This window comes from Embiotoca jacksoni, unplaced genomic scaffold (assembly GCF_022577435.1).
Source record: "Embiotoca jacksoni isolate LCO1_2020_lvr unplaced genomic scaffold, fEmbJac1.0.p SCAF_19, whole genome shotgun sequence".
NCBI classification, from domain to species: Eukaryota; Metazoa; Chordata; class Actinopteri; family Embiotocidae; genus Embiotoca; species Embiotoca jacksoni.
Genome location: NW_027185329.1, coordinates 4,178,793 through 4,190,000, shown reverse-complemented (window position 1 = coordinate 4,190,000; position 11,208 = coordinate 4,178,793). Strand labels below are relative to the sequence as shown.

Below are 11,208 nucleotides of genomic sequence, written 5' to 3'. Positions count from 1 at the left end.
CCAACGCTGTCGGCCGGTACGAACCAGCATCAGTCAAACCAAGAAATATTCCGGCCTGCTTAAATTTACATGATATTTCTCTTAAACTCTGTAGCATTGCATTGCTGTCTCAAATTAATATAAAAGTTAAAGCTTCAGGCACTTCCGACACAGGAAATAGAGAATTTGTAGTTAGCCTTTATTTAGTCGAGCATATTTGTTAAACGGGGGAAGTAGCACCTCAAGGGAACATGTGAAACTGACAGATGACTTCATGTCCTCTCCATTCTTCTTTTCTAATATTTGTTTGTGTATATCGTTTGACAAAATGCAACATAAGCAGCTGCATTAAACAAATACTGCACATAATTCCTCTCTAAGCATTCTTTACATGATTGCAGGGCTACAACTCCTGATCTGCAACTTCTGATCATTTTAATCATCAACAAATCAATCAACTATGTGTTCAATGAGTCAGTGAATTGTTGAACTCAATACAATGTCAGCAAACGGTAAAAAGTCCAAAGTGACAGTTCCCATATTTGGGAAGCTAAAACCACAAAATGTTTGTTTTAATTTTTCTGTAAATAACTTAAACACTTAATCAATTCTATACATTATGGATTAAAGTCACCTTATCATCCACAACTCTCTTCAGCACCACACACAGACACATTGACACTGACATGCTGACTAGTCCACCACTTAAAAGAAAACAGCCACTCTAAAATCACCAATACTGTGTGCACACAATCAATTCATGCTGCTGAAGTGACAACGCAGAAAAATCACGGACTGTGAAATTGTGGCAGAAAATGTGTGGACTGTTTGAGGAGCCTGAACAAATTATTCTTATCTCAGGGCTTCAAAACCATGTGTTTGAAGTATAAAATAATCACAGTTTTGGTTAAAACGTGTTATTTTATGTAAGTAAATAACATTTTCCTTGCACAGTCATCTTGACAAAGTCATCTTGCACTGACTTTGTCACTTTTTCTACTCCAGCAAATGACCTCCGTCTTTGACCACAGTGCCGATGCATTCAGTATCTCTCTGATAACAACGGCTTTGACATATCGGCAGTATTTGACACCCTGGGAACGAGAACGAGCTGGACTACAATGCTTCTCAAATGAATATATGAATTTCTTTCACAGCTTTTGCATTGTTTTTGTTCGCTCCAATGGCCTCATTCCATCCTGACCTCTTCTTCTGCAGCGGTTTAATGGCAACAGACAGCAGAAATAGTGCCACAAGCTGTTTGTGTTGAAGAAACAAATCCTAATATTCACAAAGCAGTAGTCGATAGCAGGGTTTTCCCAAAGTTTGCAGGGCTCTGTTGCTGTAAACAAACACCTGGGCGCTGTGCCTAAGTGTTATAATGTTTGGCAAAACCCTGGATGAGAACACATTTTCAGGACACTCGATAAAATCTGAACAAAAAGTGGATGGAAACTTGACTGAAGGATGATAATATTGAATTTCTCCTCCACCCTCAGCGCTGTGCTTGTACACAAAGATTGTATGCATGCAAATGAATGGAGGTTCTTGAACTGACTGAGCCTTGTTGTAGAGTTACTGGCTGGTAACCAAACCTGCAATGTATCCTAATCTAACAGTAATCTGACCTCAAACACAGCGTCTCCCGTTAAACTCTGTCACTCGAACACACAACCTTTCTCCTCCTACCTCTGTGTTCTTTTAAACATGCAACAACGTGACAAACACTCAATATGGAGGCTACATAACACACACACACACACACACACACACACACACACACACACACACACACACAAACACATCCAGGCGTGAAAGCTCATTACTTCCCGTCGCAGAATATGAAGTGTGCAGGTTACACTGTATACTGTGTTTCTGTGTGTCACTCGATCGCATGGGTGTGTGCTGCTCTGCACAGACAAAGCATGTGTGAATGAAGCTAAGTGTCTTCCCTGGAGAAGGTGTTGGCTTTCACTGACTTTTAAACACACACACACACACACACACACACACACACACACGATAGGATGAGCGAGTCTTTAAGTATTGACCAGGTGAAGGGCACAATGTGCGAGTTAAAAACGCTCGCAGGCACAAAGACAGACAGGCAGACAGCAGGAAAGACGACTTCCATTCACATGCTGTTAAACCTATAGGACAATAGCAGCGAGCCGGGTCTGAGAAGAATAGGTCTTCTTTTTAAAACTCCGGGTAGGAATTTAGACCATCTGCTTGTCATATTACACTTTACTTTGGAATTATGAAATTAATCCTATCCACTTACAAATGCAGGTCTCACACCCTGTTTAAGTCTGGCAATAACAAGCATTTCACAGCCAGACGGTCTTCGAGATACACCTGGACTTAACTGTTTTCTTTGCTTTACAGATTAGTTAACATCACATTCGCAGTCCCTTTGATACATATTTATGTTTCTCGTACGTGGCGTGGACACACGCTGCATTTCTGCCCTGTTGTTTGGTTGTGTTTTAGTCAAAGTGAAAACTAGACTTCCAAGCATCTCCAAATCCTGTATGACAAAAGGAGGATGCTCATGTTTCTCACATAAAACAGCAAACTACATGTCAGTAATGTTGGACTACTCGGCTAGTTAGCAGGCAGTTTATGTTTATTAGGAGAAGAATTCAAACATAAAGACTTTTATGCCAACATAGAACACAATTGTTTTACAAATGTTGAATGCACTTGAGCAGAAAATACCACTTATCAAAAGTTGTCACTGAATAGGAGGTCTTTTAACACTGAACGGAAGAGTTCAGTATATTTGATCAAATAAAGTGAGATAGGTGACATAAAGTAAAGATAGGAAACATTTCCAAGTTAGTAACTTATGAGCCCTCACGTCATCTACAATGTTGTACAATTGGTTTTGTGAGGATTGAAAGTCTGTGCATTGACATTAAAACACATATCCTGTAAATCCGGGCTGTGTAAAGTCTTTGGTTGATGTAAAGAGTCTTATTTGTTTGGTTTTCTGAGAATTAAAAGTTGGCGTGGTTTACAGAAACCAATATTACCGGGACACGAACGCAGGATTAGAAATAAAGGTCCGTTGAGCTAAATACCAAGTTCAGGATGCCGAGACCCTCACAGAGACAATGTTAACAAGCTGATGCCAAACAGGTTTAATGTTTGAAATGTTCGCCGCCATCCTCATTAGTTCTCATCCAGCTAGTTCTAACATTTGCTTCTTAGCACTAAACACAAAGTACAGCTGAGGCTGATGGTAACAACATCCTTAGTTTTGCAGGTATTTGGTCGAGAGTCAAAGTGCTGGACAAATTAAAATTGTGACCAAATGGCGACACACAATCTAAATAACCCGAGTTATTAAAATGAATCCAGTGGGGGACATGAATCTTGTCAGCATATTCCATTCGCTACACGCCATGTCGAGATACTTCAATCTGAACCGGAGTCGGGTACCAACTGACCAACAGTCTGACACTGCTGCCTGCGTCGGGCGGTGCTGCTGATGCGGTATTGTTGTGGTTCAGGGCAGGTTCGGTATCATACTGAGGGATTCGTCACAGAGTGAGGTCCATAAACTGAACTAACCTTCTCCACCACTGTTGTGCTCTGCAGATTATGCTAATTGAGAACTGCTTTTGACTGGCAACAGCTGGGTCTTGTCCCAAATCATTAGGAAGGTGTTTGTTCCTCCAAATGGGAGTCTGCTGCAGGCACAGGAAGGCCACAGGGTTGAAACATCTGTGCATGTGTTTACTGCACTCAGAGATAATAGATACATTTAGAAGTCAAGTAAGGCTGCATGTTGGGCTTTAATTTGTGTGCAACTAATTCTGCTTCTGACGATGATGTTTTTCTGGTTTTAGCCTCCGTGCAGTAAAAGCTGGGGGATTTTTTTTTTGTATGCTATATAACTTTATTATGACCTGTAGAATGAGGTCAGATCCCCTTGAGTTCCCAAATGTTATTTACGAGGGAGACCTGGCAAAGGTGTCTGCATTAATGAAGGCCAGATGATTTACTTTCATCACAGATTTATGAACATAAAAATAAAGCTTGGTTCGAATTTTGCGTTGAAACTGTCTGCGACAATCTTGTGTATGAAAACAATTCCACTTCTCTTATCCTTAAAATCCTCATAAATCATTCAGCGTTGATCTGTCCTTCAGTTTTAAGACCTTTTACAGGTTCTGACTGGTTACAGTTCAGAGTAAACCTTTGGCAACAGTGAAAACACCTACTCAAAATCTTTAATAACCTAAATTTGTGAGCGTTTCTCTCTACGACTGCAATACATGCTTGCAAAAACAATAGCGTGTGCAAACACTGAAACACAGAACGATTTACGTTGCAGAATAGCTGTATCATCCAAACAACTAACATTCGTTCTTATGGCCGTACATGTGCAGAAAAGGTATCCAAGTAAATGAATATTTAACGCCGTATCCACAAGGTCTTTCCTGTTGCACCACAATTTTGTGTACATATAGAATCTCTTACTGGTTAGCATCCTCCACTGGCTCATGAATGTGGAGGAGTTTGTCTCGACCGGGCCAGAAAAGCCAAATTGACCCCCCTGAGTCCCTGAGGTCCCTGAGATGAGAAAGATTGAAGAGTCTCTGTTCTGGGGAAATCTTCCGCCTGTCGCCATCTTTCTGTTTCTATCTGGCCATCAGTTTTAATGAATTCTGAGAAGGCAGAACTCTCGCTCAAGTAACTAGAGCAGATCAAGGTCCAAATGACTGAAGCATTGTGTTTTTCGTCTGTCAATAAAAGATGAGTTTTTAATGGAAAGGGAAGAAAAGTGTCGGTTCTTTTCCACAGTCGTCCGTGAAGCACCGAAACGGACCTTGAGTGACTCACTCGCTCTGCCTGTCAACCTGCCTCACTGTTTCTCTTCCTGTTCTCTCCATCTCCACATTTCTTTGCCTCACGATTATCTGTTTGCTACTCTCTTTCTTTCTCACTCACACACATACACTCACAGATCTAATATTCATAACTCACCCGCCCATACCAGAGGGTTTTCATTGACACAACATGAAATGACCTTCAGATCATACACACCGAGCACACAGACACACCTCAATCTCGCCTCTCTCTCATCTCCTCCCTGGCGAGGCCGCTGCCTTCTGTCCATCTTTAGGTGAAATACAGGAAGAGACAGAGACCGACAGATGATTGCCTTAAAGGGGGGAAACAACTCAATTTAACTTTCCTCAGGGCCGAGACAGTTTAATCAGCCTGTGTGGAGTGCAGAAAGCACAGAGATGAGACAGAGACACTTTGATGTCTGACTGACTGGATCTCAAGCTGACTGATCACTTGACTGGCTGGGTAATTGACTGATTGATTAAGTGCATGATTGCTCGACTAGTTGGAAGGTTGACTGACAATAGGAGGTCCGGGGAGTGAGACAAAAGAATGCAGAATGATTGTAAACCATCTCCTCTCTTGTTCAACTCAGCAGCACCTAATGCTGGGAGATTGCTGAGCTGGTTGTTATTGCCCCAGGCAGGCCTAAATTATTAGTTTATGCAAATGTTAAAAAAAAAAAAAAAAGGTAATTTCAGCATCTATTCAGTCACACATACACAGCACACCTGCAGTCCACAGCAGAGCACACGATGAAAAATGTCCCAAGAACACATAATTGTACGATTGATATTCAACAGCCATAAAAGCCAGAGAACAAGTCCATATTGTCCCCTGTAGTTTACGTTAAAAACAGATGACACCTGCTGCGCAAACATCAGCAAACAACCGCAAATGCAATGAACTGACTATAATAGCTCCACAAGACACATGGCTTACACCCACCTGCAATTCTGCCCTCAGCAGACAATGAAAATGCCCCAGAACGGACAATAATAGAAATGTGAAGGAGTGACGAACAATTCACTTGAGATGCTCAGTGAGGGACATGTAAAAATTGGAGTGTACAGAGAGGCTCGACAAATGCACGATAAGACACATGAACTGGGATGCAGCAGCACAATATAGCTGCCACCTGCCAATGGGAACAATAAAACAAGTGTAACCTAAAACTTGGCTAAAAGAAGCTTTAGGTGCAGTTTTGTTAACACTGATGGTATCCTCATTCACATCACTCAGTGCACTAAACAAACATTATATAATAATGGAAGAAAAATATTCTGCATTTTAAAACAATATTTCTGTATAAATATTGCAAATAAAAGCAAGAAAAAAAACGAATTATTGCAAACTACCATATTATTCATAACATCATGTTTTAGTGGTTAAAATAAGTGTTGTGAAGTGCATGGAATTTTGTTTTTCTCCCCTAAACTCACCGGAGATCTCGGTCTGGGGAACCCCGGCGAGAGTGAACCCTTTCCCGGTGTAGAACTGCCGCAGGTCGGCGCAGCTCTTGTCCGCCCCGGCCACCGGGCTCGGTGCTGCACACAGACACGCCACCACATAGACAAGCACCGGGAGACGCATCTTTCTGAGGTGTAGTCCGTTTCCTCCCAGTCAGTCAGAAAATCCTGAGCGGTAGTTCTTAGAAGATCCCCGTCTGCAGTGTTTTGGTTGTTCTTTCTTTAATTGTGAAGGAGTTGTCCGGTCTGTCAGCAGGAGCAGCGTGTCCCGTTCAAACTGCACAGAAGCTCCTGTGAACTAAAGCAACAAAACCGAAAGAAGGAGGCGCCCGTGGCGGCACAGTACGGGGTGGTTCTGCAAGAGAAGAGAGCTGCGACGCGCGGCTGGAGGTGTCAGGTACACCCCCGCTCCTCCTCCTCCTCCTCCTCCTCTTCCTCGGTGCTGCTTGGCTTTGAGCTGCAGAGATACCAGACAAAAGAGAGAGAGAGAGGAAAGGAGAGAGAGTGTGTGAGAGCAGGTGTCGCTCAGTCAAAGCCGGTGCAGCTCCACGTTCAGACTATCATTTCATCATTTAGGAAATCAGCAACCAAAAGAGCAAAATGTGTTAAATGGGGTTTCCGACCGGAGAGGGACTGTCCGGTGACTCCCCTCTCTCCAGACTGTGGGACAATGAGATGTGTGTTGGTGGGAGTGTGCAGTGCATGGTGCTGATACTCTCTCTCTCTCTTTGTGTGTGTGTGTGTGTGTGTGTGTGAGAGAGAATTTGAGTGTCTTCTGCTGCAAGGACCAGGGGCTAAACAGCGCCACCTGCAGGTCTCAAACCAAGGAAAAGCTGAAATTTTGATCTTATGAGAATTTCAAAATGTATTTTATTTTATGACTTTCTTCATGCAAATATATTGACTTTATTTTTAGTAAAAAAAAAAAAAAAAAGAATCGGTTCTATTTCTATACATTTTTAATTTTAATTATCATTTAATTAATATCTTTTTTTCTTTTTTTCTTGTGGGGCGTGGTTCGTGTTGTCATTTACCAATTGTTCACAAACGTGGTTAAAACACATTGACACTGACTGCCAGTCAGTTTCTTTCTAATATGATCACCCATACAATACTGTGAGCAATTATTAAATAAATATAAAATACTCTGAGTACTTGCTTTTCTTCCTATATTTCAGGGATCCCCCGTCAAGATTTGGACCATTTATTATTTTTTTGTCACAGAAAGACATGGAAATGAAACAATAAAATAAGATGAAAAGAGCTAAAGAAATAAAACAGATGATACATGTTGAACTGGAAGAATATATCATGTTTGACTTTAATAAAATGCTATAAAATGGTTTTGAGAGATCATTTCTGCAGACTTCGGATCCTCTGGCAGGCTGTTTCAAAGCTGAAGGGATTTAGCTGAATTATTGTCCGCTGACAGTGCTCACTTGGCCTGCAGCCTTCAAACATCAGTCGAATCGCAGCCACTTAAACGTCGATACCGAGGTCAGGATTTGAGATTCAAGAGGAGATTTTTTTTTCTGTAGGTAAATACACGAAACAAAATACGTCATGCAACCAGAAAAAAAACAAGCCTTCCTGCAAGCAATCCTGACTACCAGAGCAGCTCAATAAACGCACTGCTTGTCTCTGCAGGCAGGTTATTGGCTGGTAGAGATTCAGTGCCTCAGTTTGCCGGAGCTGCTGGACGTGACCGATGAGCTGTCAGACGGTCTCCAGTCTACAAACCTCTACATCCTGCCCAGCAGCAGCAGCAGCATCAGCGCCAGGTCCAGAGGCTGGCCAGGAAAGGTCAGTGGCAACCCTGAAATCTCTTTGACACCTCTGAAATGCAGCTGAAATTAAATTTAATTCGTTGGACTTTGAAGCAACAAAGGGTTTAAATTAGTTCTCATTACTTTTAAACTGGATGTGGCAGAGGAGCATAAAGTTGAAATGTGTGTGAGTGATGTTAACGCTGCACGGGTCACTCAGGGTTAAGGCGTGTTAATTAATAACATGACGCACTTTAGCAGACGATAAAAAGATTAAAAACTCAGTGTTCTTTCATCTTTACAATGTGATCATCAGACACTCAGAGGACAGTTAGATTTTATTGGTATTTTACAGACAGTAAAAGAACATCCGTGCCCCCCAGGGCTTCAATCTGAAATGTATCTATGACCAGAAGTAGGAGGTCCTTGTCTTGGGCTGTTTAATGTGACATCATGTCTTAGACAACAGTGTGTTCAATCTTCCATCGGAGGCCTTGTCCTGTTTCAACAAGACAAAGCCATGTCCATGTAGAAATGTTCTGATTTTGAACTTGACTCGCCTTCTTGGAGCCCTGACCTCAACTCCATTGACTTTCTTTATGATATATGAAACTGCGACGGACATTTTTCATTTAAAATCGTCGGCCGGCCCCAATAAAGTACTTTTGGTTAAATGGAGCAAATCCAGTGTGACTATCTATGGTAAGCCAAAGAGGAAAATGCACAAGGGCCAAAATTGCATACCTTGGCAAGGTGAGCCTTGGCCTACTTCGCACACTGCTGGTTTTCAAACCACACACAAAAAAAAGCCACTAAAAGGTGTAAAAATGAAGCCGGGTATGACCTTATCATCATCCGCACCATGTTGAAGCTCAAGGTGTGATAGAGAAAATAGTCTTTATCATAACTTAAAACATTTGAACCATCTTGAATTAAATTTAGGTGTGAAAACTTTTACTATGATTTGGGGAATTTAACACTTTAGCAACTAGTTGAGGATAAAATTCCAGGCTAGGGACTCACCTTCACAGGCCACCTCATTCAAAGAAAAAAACGTAAGCTACTCCAACACACACACATGCTTGGTGCCACCAACACCGAGTGCTACGTGAAGGCAAGTGTTAATCCAGCCAAAGAGTTATTGCCGTCAGGATTAATGTGTTAGACAAGATTGGTACATATACCAGCCACCTAAGCCGTTGGGAGAAAGGCGATGTTTTATACACAGAGAGGGAGATTGAGTTACATGCCACATATCTGTCCTCAGATCCAGTGAAAGAATGACATTTTCTTGTTTTGGAGCTGTGTTGATGCAGCCAGCTTTTTTTCAAACAAATATAAACTTCAATATACTCAAGATCAGTCAAGCTATTAAATGTCAGATTAAAACACCAACGCTGCAAACTGGTTTGAACTGATATACAATTTTTTTTTAGGTCGCTAATTCATCGCAACAATGTGGATACTGTGTGTGGACGAGCACAAGCGTCAGCTCGACTTTCGTTTTGGCACCGCACGAGTGCAGGATTTCATTGTCGCCTAGGGCCGCCGAGGTAGCAGCGTCAAAATGTTGCCAGAGACTGCACGTAACCAGTCGGTTTGCCCAATTCTGTCACGGTTTACGTAACATAAATAAATGACACCGAGTAAGAACACTCCCTCCAAACTCTCTGTCGAGTTTTGTACCCTTTTGAGTTCGTAAAGTCAGAGGCTATCGAGCCAGGTCAGATACACGTGTGATTGAACCAGTTTCATTTAGCTGAAATCTTGATCTCTTTTAAACTCTGCTTTGCTCTCGTTTTCTCTTCACCTGAACGCCCTGCCCTCTTTTATCTGCCCTCAGCTAAGCTCACACTCCAGAGAAGGAAGTTTTAATACTTTAATACTCTCGATTATTCAATCTTTGCCCTCGCCGCCATCCTTGCTCACCCCACACACAGTCTCATAGTATCATGTAGATACATCATAAGGCTCCGTATTTTTAAGTGCATGCCAGTGAGCCATCGGAGCATGAAGATGTCAGGGAGAAAAATAATGAAAGACAAAGCAGCTTAGCTTGCTGCGACCTGTGTACAGCAGCCTGCGAGGAGTATGTGCTGCAGTGTTTTTTCGCTCGACTCTTGTCTTCTTTCAGGTCTAGAAGACAGAGCGACAGATGTTTCCTTCTCAGCAGACACTCACATGTGGGTCTGTCTTGCTGGCAGCTGCAGTTGCGGGGCTCGAACTCAACCAAGAAGTCTGCAAATGTGTCTATCACGAAGCATGCCAACACTCTAACACCAGATACGTACTCACCTACAAACAATAAATCAAACAGATGATGAAACCTTAATAGCCTACCTGCCACTCTCTATCGAAGCCATCCGTCATCCCAGATAAGATCTCTCAGCCGCAGCCAATAAACATTGACATAATGGCATGGGAGTGAATGATTGGCCGCAGTCCAGTTAATCGTGAACCTGCTTCAACCTAAAACACGGTGAAGTTCATGCTGTAGGCCAAAGACAGTCACTATAAATTTAGGAGAACAGACGGGGGAGAAGACAGTGATTTTGTGATGGAAATGTCTGTTGATCGTCCACCACTTCGGGACAGATTAAAATATCTCTGCCAAATGTACGAACAAACCTCTCAGTCATAAGTAATGCTGCAGAGCTTTTATGCTCAAATAAGGCAAAAAAAACCAAACTGATCTGTAATTATGCTCCTTTGAAATGAACTGATTGAAATTCCTGAATCAGCAGAGTAATTAATGATTCCCAGCTTGATGATAAATCTGACTTCAGCCATTGCCATGAAGTTTCTGTACAAATGTTCATGTTCCTGTCAGAATGAACCATAGACTGCACCACATATAAAGATGGACGACGTGTCCCTCCTTCCTCCAACTGTGCGAAATTGAAATGGGAAATGGACACTGCCATCGAGTTACATAATTTATAGCCAGAAACTGTGCAGCAGTGACCCGAGGTTGAAACGCTCAAAACCTGCCGGTACCGGGATACCTTTCGACAAGTAAGTAGTGTTACGTAGTCACCAAGTGCTGCTGTGTCGCTCTCGTGGGCGGCGTCTCTTTCGGTCCGACGGCTCTCAGTTCGTTGTGCACTTTGAGACAGTGTTTTATTGAGTCT

General features: G+C 42.3%; 1 protein-coding gene across 1 annotated transcript in view; it reads right to left on the bottom strand.

Annotated features, from left to right (window-relative positions):
- The window catches only part of gpc1a (glypican 1a), a 39,947-nt gene extending 33,001 nt beyond the window's left edge, over window positions 1-6,946 (bottom strand). Inside the window, exon 1 of the mRNA XM_069153090.1 lies at window positions 6,285-6,946. Within this exon, the coding sequence (XP_069009191.1) occupies window positions 6,285-6,435 (151 nt within the window). The 5' untranslated portion in view covers window positions 6,436-6,946. The remainder of the gene's footprint in view (window positions 1-6,284) is intronic.
- Window positions 6,947-11,208: the final 4,262 nt, after the last annotated feature.